Source organism: Catharus ustulatus, chromosome Z, assembly GCF_009819885.2.
Source record: "Catharus ustulatus isolate bCatUst1 chromosome Z, bCatUst1.pri.v2, whole genome shotgun sequence".
In the NCBI taxonomy this organism is placed as follows: domain Eukaryota; kingdom Metazoa; phylum Chordata; class Aves; order Passeriformes; family Turdidae; genus Catharus; species Catharus ustulatus.
In genome coordinates, this window is record NC_046262.2 from 66,450,070 (window position 1) to 66,466,014 (window position 15,945).

Genomic DNA, 15,945 nt, shown 5'->3' on the forward strand with positions numbered 1-15,945 from the left:
CACACACACACACAGAGCACACACACACAGAGCACACACACACACAGAGCACACACACACACAGAGCACACACACACACACACTGAGCACACACACAGAGCACACACACACACACAGAGCACACACACACACACACTGAGCACACACACACAGAGCACACACAGAGCACACACACAGAACACACACACACACAGAACACACACACAGAGCACACACACACAGAGCACACACACACACACACACACAGAGCACACACACAGAGCACACACACACACAGAGCGCACACACAGAGCACACACAGGCAGAGCACACACACACACAGAGCACACACACACAGAGAGCACACACACAGAGAACACACACACAGAGCACACACACACACAGACACACAGAGCACACACAGAGCACACACACACACACATAGAGCACACACACACAGAGAGCACACACACAGAGAGCACACACACACACACATAGAGCACACACACACAGAGCGCACACACACAGAGCACACACACACACACACACACAGAGCACACACACAGAGCACACACACAGAACACACACACACACAGAGCACACACACACACACACAGAGCACACACACAGAGCACACACACAGAACACACACACACACAGAGCACACACACATAAACAGAGCACACACACACACACAGAACACACACACAGAGCACACACACAGAACACACACACAGAGCACACACACACACACAGAACACACACACAGAGCACACACACAGAGCACACACACACACAGAGAACACACACACAGAGCACACACACACAGAGCACACACACACACACACAGAGCACACACACAGAGCACACACACACACAGAGCACACACACACAGAGCACACACACACAGAGCACACACACACACACAGAGCACACACACACAGAGCACACACACACACACAGAGCACACACACACACACACACACACACAGAGCACACACACACAGAGCACACACACAGCGCACACACACAGAGCACACACACAGAGAACACACACACAGAGCACACACACACACACACAGAGCACACACACACAGAGCACACACACACACAGAGCACACACACACACACACTGAGCACACACACACAGAGCACACACACACATAGAGCACACACAGAGCACAGAGAGAGACACAGAGCTCAGGAACTTGGACATGGCTATGGCGGAACACATTATCTTCCCACTGCATGTGCACAATTAATGTCTCCTTTAATTTATTACCACTCCCTGTTTCCGGTAATGCTTTGCCTAACAAACTTCTGCTTGGTAATGAACAACCTTGGAAATTTATTTTTGTGTGAATCACAGCTGTAGTGAACTAGAATTATCATTGCTGGACTTTTGAGAAAACTGCTGACCTTGATGAGTCCAGGATGGAAGCTGATGAGGACTAAAGCTGAGCATCTCACAACCCTGTGAACGGGGGTCCCACAGGATGCCCTTGAGGTCCCATGTTCCCAGTGGTTGTGCCAGCACTGCCCTTGGAGCAGGATGTGCCTCTCAGTGCTCATCAACCCACAGCTCTGGGCTTCATCAGAGACTGATGGTGGGGCCTGGGCTGGTACCTCCTTCTGGAGGCTGAAGCCACACCCACTGAGAGATGCAAAGGCCACCCCTGTGTGCACTTCCCTGAACTCCAGCGAGCTTTAAACAGGTGCTTTGTACATATGCACACACACACCAATATTTGAATATATACATGGCTGTGTCTGTGTGCCTGTGTGAAAACTGACTTCAACACCTCATAGCAAGCGTAGCATCAATGTTGGCATCTTAGATTCAAAATTGCATTACTGTTGTGGTTATGGTTAAATCTTGAGGAATCATTCTGCAAGAGTTAAATTAGCCAATGATTAAGAGCTGCCAAACCCTTTAGACATAAAGCACTAAACAATTCCAAGGGTAGGTCTGGCAAGGGGCCCATTGTGAACCTTTGACTCAGTGGGAGGGTCTCCCTTCCCCCTCTGCATCCTTACATCCTCCATCCTCACCCCTTTTGTATCCCCAGTCTTCATTGTGTGTCACTCCAATTGGATTCTAATCCAATTCTCCTTTGCTTTATCGATGTTGTTAACAGAACAAACCTTGCATACAAATTTGAAATAAAATTTCTTCTGCTGATACCTTTGAAAATGCTTCTTTACACGACCTTGACCACGGGGTCACAATACAGGTGTCCCTGCACTCCAGGAACTGTGTGAATGCAGAGTACTGAAGCTTCCTGCCAGGGAGCTGTCCATGTCGAGAGCTGGGATGTGATGTAAGGGTGGGGTTTTTTGTTGTTTCATTATTTTTTCCTCTCTCACATGGAAAAGGCAATAACCAGCTGTGGGATTCCTCCTTTGATGGAGGCTGTAAACACTGCAGCACAAAGCACCCTGAAAATTAAACGTTTTGGAAATACCCCAACAATGCTACATTGGCACAGCTTACTCTGAGAAGGAAAAACACTTCCCTGCAAATAGAACTTGACAGACTACCACAATACCTTCCTAGCAGCCACTTCACATTATTTTTTTAAACCTAAAACAGAAAAAAAAAAGTCAAACAGCCTCCCAAACTGCTGAAGATTTATACAAGTTAATATGATACACAAGGGCACTTTTAAATCCAAGCCAGCATCTATTCAGTCTCTAAACAAACATGGGTAGCACTGGTTTGCAGACCCTTCCAAGCAACTGTGGTGGTGTCTAGAATTTGGGTGATATAAGAGATCAGCCTTAACCAACACAAAACACCACACTGAGAAGAGCTGGTTTAAAATAAATGCATCTTGGTCTGTTCAGCCTTCAATTTACCTACCTGTGAAGAGCTTAGGGTTACTTCATCAGCTGTCAAAGCACTCTGTTTAGAACACATTTATATAAATCACCCAGGCTGTCTACACAAACTGTACAACTACACAACTTGTGTTGGAAGATAGTTAGAACTAAAGGCAGATACAAAAATTTCTGGAACAAAACTGTCTGGAAAATACATTAGAACCAAAGAAAATGAACTGAACAACAGTCTTGAAAATGCTTTATTGAACCGTGTGTCTTATTGTAATGTGCAGAAGATGTGTTTGAAAAACTACAGCTTGAAAATTTTTTGAAAGTCTTCAACAATCAATAAAAAAGTCCCCTACTGGGGGTAACTCTCAGGGTAACCAGAGGCTGCATGTAAGGTTTTCTGTTGCAGAAACAAAAAGAAAAAAAAACGAAAAAAAAAGAAAAATAGGAAAAACCCCAACCAAAGCTAATGCTGTTCTACATAAAAACAATTAAGATTTGATGATGAAAAAAAAAAAAGAGAGAGAGAGGAAGGAACTTAAACTTCAGTCTATGGGGTCAGTTTTTTTCCTGCTGTTATTTTGGATTAGCATACATATCACAGTTCTGCTGAGAACACCACATGGTGTCCAAGTCATTACATTTACTCTACAATGCTGCTGAGATGAGAGGATACAGAGAAAGAGAGAGAGGATGAGGTGAGAGATCTGGAAAGACATCATTATGATATAAGCCTAGTTTAAATTTTCATCAGAAGCTGTGTGCACTTTTGTTTTTATCATCTAACTTTACATTCAAAAAAATCATCAAAAAAACACCCAACCAACCAAAAAAACCCCCAAAACCAAATGAAACAACCCCCAAAACAAAAAAGATGATAATAACCCCCATCTCAAAAAAAAAAAAAAAAAAAAAAAAAAAAAAAAAAGAAAGAAAAATCAAAACCAAGACCAAACATACCCCTTCTGTCCTTGCTCTGGGGCGATTATAAATTTCTATGCACAAGAACACCATACTTCTTTTTTTTCCAAACCGTAGAATTAACAGTATAGGCATGTAGGTGGCATGATTCAACTAAAAGGCTTTTCCAACTTTTTTATACCAGCAAAAATAACCAAAAGAAACAATAAATAAAAGGTGCTAAAGTTAGCGTTAAGAATTTCTTGTAATATACTGACAGTCTGGAATCTAAATCCTCAAGCTCTCCCGATACTGTCAGGTCTCTGCAAACTATGAAGCAAATACATAAATAACTCAAAATATGATTGAGGCTGTGAAAGGTTTTTAAACTAAGACAATAGGATCCAGATTAACTTTTTTTTTTTTTTAGAAACACAGTGAATATATGAATTGTCTACACCTGAATAGAACATACTTAACAATTAAAAAATTTCAACAACCACAACAAAGAAAAACTTTAAACAAAAGTGAACATCATTTGATTTTAGGGCACACAAAAGCCCCTTGCAGTAGCTTCCAGCAGTGGCCTTACTGTTGTGTCTCCTACAGAAGCATAAAATCAAGTTTAACTCCACACTGAGGTGAGGGCTGAGAGGGCAACATAATGGTCACATTCAGCAAAACGCCACACCCCGGTCACAACAATGTATCCCACTGCAGAGTTCCCATCCTGCGCAGGAACAGCACATGTAGATGACATTCTGTCACAAATTATTAGAAAGCTACTTTGTGGCCACAAACTGCTACTCAGCGCTAACCTTTTTCATGACTTAACCTTTGAATAATGGGAAAGCTTTGTGTTTTATAGTTTTACTCCTTGTATTTAAGTGTTTAAATGACAAGGTCACTAAAACTCATGCACGCTGCAAAAAACGTCATGCAGTAGTTAAGGTAAACCATCCAAGCAGTTTTTATTCATTAATATTCATAAATACACACAGCAGCTTCATTAGAGATTTTTCTTTTTTTTTTCCCTCTTCAGTTTGAATGTGGAGTATTAGGAGAGCCTTTTGCATGTCAAGGTACAGGACACAGAGCCTTCTGCTCTGCACTGCAACCTACATTACCTGCTAAGAAGTAAAAATTAGTTAAGTGGAAATGATTATCATATATATCTTTTCTCTCTTTCTTTTGAATGTACACAATGTAACAAGAGTGACAGACCTGAAATTACAATCACCAAAACAAACCCAAGATAGTTGTTGTCCACTTTCATTGGCAAATACAGCACAGAGGACATTGTCTGCAAAGTGGGATGTCATCAAAGAGGAGGTGGAGGAGGCTCATTTCCTTTATTACTCTCTTTTAAATTTAGGTTTTCTAAAGCAACATCTAGAGGCATAATATCTACACAGCCCATAGCACCAAAATCTGCAATCTCCCCCCGTTCATCCTCATCTGAGGAGGAACTTTCTTCCTGCATCAAGGTGGACAGTAGAAGCTCCTGAACAAACAGGCTGCAGTCTGCCCGTTCGCTCTCCATTGACTGACGCTCTGCTTCTGACATCTTCGGATCGTTCAACCTGTGCAGCAGCAAGGGAAGAGAAGACAGAGTTGCTGAAAGCCCATTTCACCGGTGACACCACCAACAGGCTGAGACGTGCTCAGAAACTGCTCCTTCAGAACAGTCCCACCTACCCTTCAACACATCCAGCACCTCAGCACAACATGAATGCATTTAACAACCCACCCCTCCTCTGCTGCTGCAACAGCATGCAGTCCAGTCCAAAGTTAGAGCAACATCAAAAACTGTTTACAAGGTTTACTGCAATGCAAGAAGCCTTTTAGGGAGAGCTGGTGCCATTTCCTGGACATGGAATAATATGCCTCCTTTGTTTCCACATCAAGTTCTAAATTCACATTGGCCACAAAACATATCGTTGCATATGTACAGCCTATACAGGGATTACTGAATGTAATTCCACTCTCAAAAGGTACACTGCATGCCCTGATAGCAGCAAGGAAACTGCTCACCCCAACTCTCAAAGTCACAGTTTGTGACACTCGTGGGTGCCTTGATTAAAAGTGAACTTCTAATTAAAAGATCTCACATGGCATTATTTTGAACTTAGAGAAAACTTCACTTGACTCAAATTCAGGCACAGGAGCTCTTAAAATTACCATACTTTTGCACAATACCAGACAAAAGCATGCTAGCAGAGGGTGTGGCAGGGGATGTGTGGAAAATATTTTTATTTCAGGTCAGTAGACAGTATTCTAATAGAACTGAGATGACAACATGGGGTGAATCCTCTTTTAAACAATCCTGGGATCTAAGTACAATTTCTAAACCAGGTAAGTATTCTGTTAATTAGTGTCATCCTAGACACATGCCTGACTCCAAACATACAAGTTTCATGACACTCTGTATCTCTACTAGAACTAAGGTAAACAGAAATTACAAGAAATAAATACAAGTAAATACGCTGAACAAATTACCTTGTCAGAAGGAACTGGGAATTCTGGATAGTCTGCTGACTGTTTTCTGTGTTAGATGTGTTGGTTGTTGTTGTAGATTGTGCCATAGTGGTGTTGACATTGATCGTGTTGGTGCGTCTGGTTGCATTGCGTGCAGTCTCCAGTTGCTGTCTTGCTGCCTGTGCATGTTGTCGTTCCAACTGCAGTTGCATCTGCAGCTGCTGTAATTGAGAAGCAGAAGGGCCAGAGGAGTTGAGCTGTCCTCCTGCAGAACGCCTCACACCTGATAGCTGGGATAAAAGCTCTGCCAGAGAAGAGAAAGCTTTTATGACTTAAGATCTTAAATGAGCATTACACAGCAGAATAAATACACCCTGAATTCCAGTGCACCAATTCACTTTTTTTCAACATCAAAACCCAACTATGCTCAGAGAAGACTGTGAAGATTGATGCCCATAAAGATTACTTTATGCAGATTTAGTCAAAATAACAAGACGAGGTTTAAGACAATTTTTTGACAATGACAGGAAAGCCAATTGACAAGTAGCCTGGCAAAAGATGTCCTCTGTAGCCACTCTCTGAAACTTCAAGTCAAAATAGCCACTGACTAAGAAACTTCTCCATTTTGGCTGTGGATGGTGACCTTTTTTTTTTTCCTTTCAACAAGTGTTCCCTCAAAACATAAGTTTCATCTTCCCAATTATCCCAGAAGGAAGCTGTGCTGCAGTAAAGAGAGAAATACTGTACCATGGCTTCAAACATTTAATAAAAGAAATTTAGTTAAGAAAACATATTAAATCGCTAGTTCACATCAAAAGCATTCTGTATGAATTCTTACTTCTGCCACAAGCATGGAGAAAACCTAGTGATTATAAACCCCGTTATTAGGTCTTCCTACTCGGAAAGATGGAGTGTTCCTTGCAAATTTTTATCCATGTATTAAGATTTATTCTCACTGTAAGCTAAAGCTTGGAATAATGGGAAGCAGTACTATGGAAAGAGGTGTGAACTCAAAACAGTCCTGGAACAAGATGGACACCGAGCTCAATGTGCACTAAATTCAGAAACACATCTTCCACCAAAACAGAATAGATGCAGAAGAATCACATTTTATCCCACTTTTAATGCTGCTAAGTGGGAAGGTTCTGCAAGGCTGGAAACAAACTTCAGCCTTGTGACTTCACTTAACTTGTTTTTTTCTCTTGATGGGCTACTTCTTCACAGCTAATTTAATATCAGGTCACCAGGCCAGCAGAGGGCATCCACAGCTGCCCTTTCAGGGGTAATGCCTCATCAAGCCAGATGGCTGGCTACCTCCCCCTGAAGTCACAGACTGACAGTAACAGGCTCCAGTTTGAGTACTGTGCCTCCTTTGCATCTGAAGTAAAGGTGATTAGTGGCAGACATTCTGAGGTTTCCCTGACATACTGGTATGGACAAAGACCATGGCATTAAAACGCTTAGATTTCTCCACAGACAAAACCGCATTTGTTCTCAAAATTGTCTCCGCTCTCCATTTTCCCTTCCTTGTAAAAAAAAGTAGTATTTTCATATCAGAGGTAAAAATAGCACAAACAAGTTATTTCCGGGAATCCTAAAGACACAGCCTAATTATCTTCTGATGTTGACTTTAAGAACAACCTTTCCTTCTTCACCTGCCCTGTGGGATGCTGTGCCTGTAAGTGCAGTTTCACAGCAACATAGAGCAGGGCAACTATTGTCACCTTGCATTCTCCTTTCTCTGTGGAAGGAGGACAGTGGGGTAAAATTCGGGTTACAGCCCTTACCAGCTATAGGATCCATGGCTTCTCTATTGCTTGGAGAATACGAACTCTGAGAAGACGAAAGCCCACCAGGGGAACTGGTAGTAAAGTGCATGTTTGATCTACGAGCACGGGGGCCTCCCAAACCCCGACCTGGGTGGAACATCCTACGTACATGCCGAACGCCACTGGATTCATCGTAGCCAAGAAGTTAAGGAAACAGAACTGTTTAACAACCATTAAAGGACATTTGATGGGTCAACTACTCAGGTGTACTTGACTCACACAGTAATGATTTAACTTCTGAAGCAAAGCTAAGGTACACGGTAGCTACAGGTCAGACTTACTCATCTGGCAAGTTTTTTTTTAAATAAAATTTTCCTATGAAAACCCACACAAATCCATGCTCAGCCAAGCTTACTACTGAGACAGGAATTTCAGTTCTTCCTTCCCAATTCTTACATTAACCATCAAAAATAATAAAACCATTTACTGCAATTCCTCTCAGAATAATTACCAAATTCCTTTTGACTTCTGTACTTCATGCTTTTTTCCAAAAAAGTTCATCACTTCAGTCCTTATGAAACTGTAAGTTTCTGAAGTATTCAGCACATCCATCACACTCCTTTGTTTCACCTTTCTTCTTACAGCCAAAGAAATATCACTAATTTCAGTTATGACAATGATGCTTTTAATTTTCTCTTCTCCCCCCACTTCTCCCTATCACACGGCTTGTATTTTGCCACTTTTCATATAAAGAACACTTTATAGGTTCTCATATAAATTTTGAAGTAATTAACAAATTTAAGGATTATTTTTGTCACAAATTTGTTCATATTCATTCCTCCAAGACTGTCCAGATATGGCTTCTTCTTAAAAATCACTAGTATGACTCACTGGTGAAAAATGAAATAGCACAGGCTTTAATATTTTATTTTAGTGTTACTATAATTATCTTAGATCTCCATCTCTTTATGGTTTTTATTTTTATATGGTTATCACTCATACAGTATCAATTTCTGTGTAAGGGCAGCATCCAATGCACTTTTCATAAAAGTTATTCTGCCTCATGTTACGGGGCAGAACCTCGTGATGTCATGGAGGTCAAGAACTTAAGACTGAAAGGAATGAGTTGACTTCCCCTGGCAAGAGAGAACTTCTGGCCATTACAAGAAGACTTTACAGAACGTTTGCTTCTTTCAAAACTGTTAGTTATGCTACAGTGTAAAACTTAACATCTAGGGTGTGAGAGGAAAACCCCTCCAGCACAGAACGCACTTTGCTTAGTACAGAGCACCTTGCACCTCTGAGTGTGCCAATTCTGGATGCTCCTGGAGATGAGTTGCTAAATTAGAGGGACTATAGACCCTGTGTAGTTTGGCAAGCTTTTCATAACTAAACATGTTAGAATAGGACAGTATCTGGGGATTTTTCAAGCAAACACAGGACTCCGGGGTAACTCTCCCAATCACACTTTTGAAGTGTTTTGAGGCAAATGTCATTCTACAAATACCAGCTAAACATGCACTTGAGTCTTATCAACTATGCTAGAGTAAGAAAACCTCACCTTGTGACAAACATTCAAACTGAATAATCATGTGAGAACTATTTGTAGGATTAATGCTGAAATGATGCATTTAATGAATTTTCAGATATTTTCCTGCTAAACAAAGAAATGGTTTTAAAGAGTTGTCCTTAGATGTAGTAATAAATGACATACCTTGCAACAGCTGCACAAGGTTTGTAGTAAGAAACACATGCAGTGTTTTGGGACAACTTGAGGAAAAAACTCTCAAAAAACAAAATTAACCAAACATGTCTAATTAATAGCTGGTGGATAAGGCCACCCCTCAGAACTGTAGCAGATCCATGAATAAAAGCCTACCTCAAACTGTAAAACGAAATTTTACTCTAGAAAAAGTGCAAGCCAAGAGCCTTCTCTATCTCCTTTTGGTACATGAAGGCAACACAGGACATGGAGAATTGTTCTGTACACTTCAACTTAATATTCAGCAATATAATGGTGTATCAGAAAGCGATGGTTCTTATTTCCTACACTGCCAGACCCTGAGTGAAAAAGGGTATCTTCTCTTCCTTTTTTTCCTGCCTTAGAGCTCCCTGTTGCTAGATATGATGTAGAATCCAACGTCAAACAGTCATGTCAAGATACTTTTTTACCAGGTTTTGGAAATCTGACAGCACTGAACACTAACACATTAGAGTACAGGCAGGAAATTTTACAAGCATTATCTTTGGGCATTGTATTCCCAAAACAGATCCATTTTGGGATGACTGATACCGAAACCTTACTCTATATTCGAAAAAAGGATTGTCTTTTCTGGTTCAAATATTCCCTAAGTAAAAGTCATCTGGTACTACAGGAGAAAAAAATGCAGCAGTAGCCTGAATTCTAATCAAGCATCTCGTGCATTTCAGCAGGAAATTAATTTCATTCTGTAGCTGGGAAATTTTAAACTTCCTGCCTTAAAGCTAAGCCAATGTTGGGAGACAACAGCTAGAACTCTGGCACACTGCTATGTAGTTATATAAGTTTTGTTAGAAAAAGCCTAATTAGGCAGGTGCTATGAAAATCTCCCAGCTGGTACAACAAGTAGGACTAAAGTGACACAAACTGCTTCAGCCATCAAGCAACATTTCAGGGCTGTCCAAAGGCCAGGAAAGATCCAGTGGAAGATACTCTCCCCTCATCAATCTTATCCCACTTCCTCCAGAAAGGGAGGACTGCATAACTCCTGGCCGCTGAGGACTACAGGACACCTGGGATCAAGTTCTCATGGTCAGAGCCACCGCATTCAGCACCCTGCTCCTCCTGAGCGCCAAGAGCTCTACTCCTGTCCCTGAGAAAGGCAAGTACAGGTAACTGCTTTCATTTGATTTTGTTTGACAAAAGTTCATTTTTACAAAAACTTTACCAGTTTTTGTATCACTTTTTCATTATTCACCTTTCACAGAGGTAATTTACACCCAAACTCCTTTACACTGATCCAGTTTTTGCACAGTAATTAACACGCACATTTAATCTGCCCTGACCTGAAACCATGTTAATACTAACAAACATAAATGCAACCAAATACAATCATAACTGAAGTGGAGTCATCACATAAATGCTGTTTCCCCTCTATTAGTGTAATTAACTCTGTTTGACAGGGTTTGGATTTCCCCCCATCCCAACTGCTTGAGCTTACATTATTCTTTGTTCCTTTTTTAAAATCTCTAAACAAAAAAGCCACTATCAAAGTTATAATGCAGTCTTTTTCTGTTTGTTAAAATGAGACACAAAGCAGTAATTCAGAGATTACTTACTGCAGGGATGCTACATAGCTTGCATGTCATTAAATAAGAGCCCAGACCAAAAGATATTTTATCAGTTAATCATAGGGAAGAAAAAAATTTTAAAAGGAGACAAATATTCCTAATAACAAAGACGAAAAAATCGTAACAGTTTAAGCTCTTCAGCAATCAAGCATAGAGAAATGCCCACAACTGGCTGCTAATTTAACTGAAGGACAACATCCTTTCTCCCAGAAAATCTGAAAGTTTTCCGAGTTCTGTATTACAAAATGTTAGTAACCCTACAAAATCATATTATTAAAAGACTGCGTTTTAAGTAATTAAGCAAGTTTATAGTCTTCTGTTACAAGCAGCTATGCTTGAATCATCTTTATGTTAAAAATACATACAGCACTGAATCTTAGCACTGAGAGTAATTACGAGGCAGAATAAAATAGTGTAAGTAGGAAAAAACCTCTGTATGACAAAATCCTTTAAATGTGTCTGCTGTTAGAGCAAAAACACTCTCAACTATACCTACAGTCTGTGCACAGTCTGACAACTACACTTCAATTTTTAAACTAGTAGACTAATCTTTTTATTTTTGACATACACATCTTTAGCAACCTAAGTTCCAGAAAATGACCCTTTGACTACAAAAATCAAACCAAGTCACCATGACTACTAGGTGAAACAGTCTAGCCTCTTTGCCACAAATTGGAAAGGATATTAAATCTCTAGGAGCTCTGTGTTCCAGTGTAAGATGAGCTGCAAAGTCATCTGTTACGTGATTCGGATCCCCTCCAGGTAATGCTGCACATATTGGACAAATCTGAAATGACAAAGCAAAGAAAAACTCCAACTTTATAAATATTACAAGAAACAGAACTTTTATCAAGTCAATCATTAGACATTGGCTCTTATGCTTTCAAATCACATTTTGGTACTTACAAACATTTGGATATCAACATACTCAATAAACTCAGAAAAATTACTGAAGTGCAGACATTAATTTAGTCATCTTTTACTTTATGAATTTCAGAATACTATGAAAACCAGAGCTTGGATTCTCAAAATCAATTTGCAATGTCTTGAAAGTCAGTATTTTTGCATGCCAATTCTCTCACGGACAGTAGTGTCGAATCATACAGGAACGCTATTTGCCTGCTTGACACTCATCCCAGCAGAGGAATAAGAATGAAACTGCCCATATTTGCTAAGTATCAAGCTGAGACCACCCTACCCAGGCAGTGCAGGTTTGGCAGAGAAGGGCTGATCTCCACACCCATCTCCACAACAGTATTTTGAGAGCAGGTACTGAGGTCTCTCTTTGGTTTTGTGTTTCTTTTTTCCCCATTTGACAGTTTTCAGTTGGTAGGTTTTGTTTGTTTTGCTTTGTAAACCAAAGTACAGTTAACTAAACAAGCAAAAATTACCACTACTATTGTCGTAATTATGACTTGTTCTTTGAACGACTCCACAAACAGCACATGTCATTTTTCTCTCGTTTTTTCATGGGTATGCTTAAGCTGCTGAACGTAGACTTCAAAAGATCTATATGAGCATTAAGGACACGTGTATAAATGAGCACACATCTGTTGTACTCTCATGGAGGTGAGAACAAGGTCTTGAAATAAGATTACTATAAAATCTCAGCTGCTCTTGACAGGAACTTCTGCATCTAAGTCCACTTTAATTTTAGTGGCCAGTTCTGAAGAGAAAACCAGGCATTTTAGAAGCCTTTTGCTACAACTTCTTCCCTCCGATTTTCAGTGTTCAGCATTTCTCTCCACAGATTTTTCACCATTACAGAAACCAAGCAGATGCACTACAGGGCACATCTTATCACAAACTAATATAATAAATATTCAGCTATGCCAGCATATCATTTAGCTACCCTGCAGAGACAAATTCATGTGTATTGAACAGATGGTTCTGAATTCCCTAAACTTCACTACAGCTGTTTAATCTTCTCAAACTAAGAGAACACAATACTTTCAAAGCAATCTTTTATTTAAGCTACTCTGAGGAAGCAGAAACCCAGCATAGGAACAACCCACTCCTGAAAGCAGGAGATCACCAGAGAGTTTTTGTTAATGTGTTGAAGGTGTTATTAACTGCACATATTTGTGAATATACTCAGACCTCACAAAAACATCAGTTAAGAAAAGGTTATAACGAATATTGAGTAAAAAGGAATTGGAGTATTCCCACCCTAATTCTAAATATCAACTAGACTTTCAAGAACTCTTGATTAGGGAAAGTTACTCAAGTACTGTTACGCACAAACAACAATTTTGGTTAAGCATAAGCTCTGATAAGAGTCACAACAAAGACTGCTGGATCACTAAGTAGGACACAGCTAAAAATCATTGCTAATTATGACATGCATGAACAAATGGTGCAGACAAAAGACAAACGTTGTCAGAACTTTCTCTTGAATTTATGAGCATTTGTATTAAGAAATCACCATGAAACCCTGAAAGATGACTCTAAAGGCCTCAGTCAATCCCACTCAGGACATCTGCCAGTTTCCAGAACTGCGCTTGTATTACCACTAGTTCCCCATTTACATACAAAGCAAGTACTTCAAGTGACAGCACTTCCGTAACCTCAACAAGAGTCACTGGGATCTTAGAGGATGAACAGAGACATCGAGACTGTCTCAGACGGTCCATTTCATTAATGCAAAAAAAAGCTCTCCCCAGTTTTATCATCGAAGTATCAACAACCTAATGCTTACAATTCATCTACAAGGAGGTTAATTACAGCCTTCTTGAAGGTGAGAGAGTTGCTGCAGTGCAATGTAATAGCAGAATATTTGCATCTCTATTATGAAACAAGACTGAAGAGACTGTATTTTACAAAGTCTTCTAAATATTTTTTTCATTTACAATGCTAGGGGACTTCTAGCTGAACACTGCATTTTATCTGGACCAGTCCAACTGACCTGAAACCTCAACAGCTACAAAACAACCATTCATACTGATTCCCAGATTCCTCTGCATTCCAGCTAACTGTAACCATTGCCCCTGGACGTTAAACGGCTGAAGAAATACTGGTTCTTTAGAAGAGGGCTCTTTGAACAGGAAGAGAGGCTTGCCCTTCAAGTGAGAGAGCAGCTGGGGTGCATTAAAAGCATAGACTGGATGGAAAATGACCTGATGAAGACCCTGTATGTTGGAATTAAGGAGAGCAGGCAAAGGGGATGTTCACAGGGGCTGTCTACTACAGGCCACCTGACCATGAGGAACAAAGAGATCAGGCCCTCTAGAGGCATGGAACAGCTGTCTCACACTTGCAGGACCTCATCCTCATAGAGGTCTTCAACCACTCCAGTATGTACTGAAACGGCAACACAGCGTGACTGCAGTCCAAGAGGCTTCTGGAGTGCACTCGGAGTAAATTCCCCTTCCAAGGGACAAAGGAGTATATGAGGAGAGATGCTATATGGGGCTTCATAATTACTAACAAGGAGGGCTCAGTCAGGATGTGAGGGTCAAAGAAAGCCATGGCTGTAGTGACCTTGACATAGTGCAGTTCAAGATCCAGAGGGCAGGGAAGATGAAAAACAAGCTCATGACCCTGAACCTCAGCAAAGCAAACTTTGGGGTCTTAAAATATGTGCTCAGAGGAGTCCCATGGTGTATGAACCTGGAGAGTAAAGGGGCCCCAAGAAAGCCTGTTAATATTGAAAGATCGCTCCCCCCCAAACCTGAGAGCTCTCCATCCCAATGAACATGAAGTTAGACAAAAATACCAGGAGGTCTACATGGATGATCAAGACACTCCTGGACAAACTCAAACACAAAAAGAAAACATACAGAGGTTATCTTCCCAGGGTAAGCCATAGTGTAGCCTACCATAAGCATTACTTGAGTGTCACAGGGCAATGTGGGCAAAGCTAAAGCTCAAACGGAACTGAATCAGGCAAGTAATGTCCAAGGTAACAAGATGGTCTTCTAGAAGTGCATAAGAAATAAAGATAATTAGGAAAAATGTGGGCCCATTGTTCAAAAGATGTGAGGCTGAGTTACACAGGACACTGAAGAGGCTGAAGTACTGAATACCTCCTTTGCTATGGTCTTTACTGGCAAGACAAATTTTTAGCAACTCCAAGCCCCAGAGAGTAGGGGTAAAGTCTGGAGTAGGGAAGACATTCCCCTGCTGGAAGAGGATTACTCTACAAAATACTTATGTGAACTAGAATACTTAAAACCCACAGGTTGTGATGGATGTGATACATCGAGAGGTGCTGAGGGAGCTGGCAGATGCCATAGTGGGCCTCCTTTCAACCTCTGAACAATCATGGTGACTTGGTGAGTTGCCTGAGGAGTAGAGTGAATTTCATTCCTATCTTAAAGACAGGCAAGTATGAGGAGGACATAGGGAACTACAGGCTGGTCATCTTGCTTTGATCCCTGGGAAAATGAGGAAACTATTGTTAACTATTTTTAGGCACTATTAAGACAAGAAAATCATCAATAGTAGTTCAGCACTGGCTTCACCAAGAGGAAGACATACTTGACTAGCTTCCTAAATTTCAATGCATAAGTGTCTGGCCTGGGACTGAACAGTAGAAGAAACTGGACTTCAAGTAAGACCACTGACACTACCTCTCACAGGGTACTCAAAGATTAAGCTGTTGATGCTTAGGTTGGATAAGCAGAGGGTGAGGTGGAGCGAAAACCGTCGCAGTGGA

The 15,945-nt window shown here is 40.7% G+C and overlaps 1 protein-coding gene across 2 annotated transcripts in view; it reads right to left on the reverse strand.

The window, feature by feature from the left end:
• Positions 1 to 4,657: 4,657 nt before the first annotated feature.
• KCMF1 (potassium channel modulatory factor 1) overlaps positions 4,658 to 15,945 on the reverse strand; it is a 41,676-nt gene continuing 30,388 nt past the window's right edge. For both annotated transcript variants that reach the window (XM_033084947.1, XM_033084948.2), the window contains exons 4-7: positions 11,974 to 12,075; positions 7,977 to 8,151; positions 6,211 to 6,493; positions 4,658 to 5,294 (exon numbers count right to left, since the gene is read on the reverse strand). In XM_033084947.1, the coding sequence (XP_032940838.1) occupies positions 5,033 to 5,294; positions 6,211 to 6,493; positions 7,977 to 8,151; positions 11,974 to 12,075 (822 nt within the window). In that variant the 3' untranslated portion in view covers positions 4,658 to 5,032. The remainder of the gene's footprint in view (positions 5,295 to 6,210; positions 6,494 to 7,976; positions 8,152 to 11,973; positions 12,076 to 15,945) is intronic.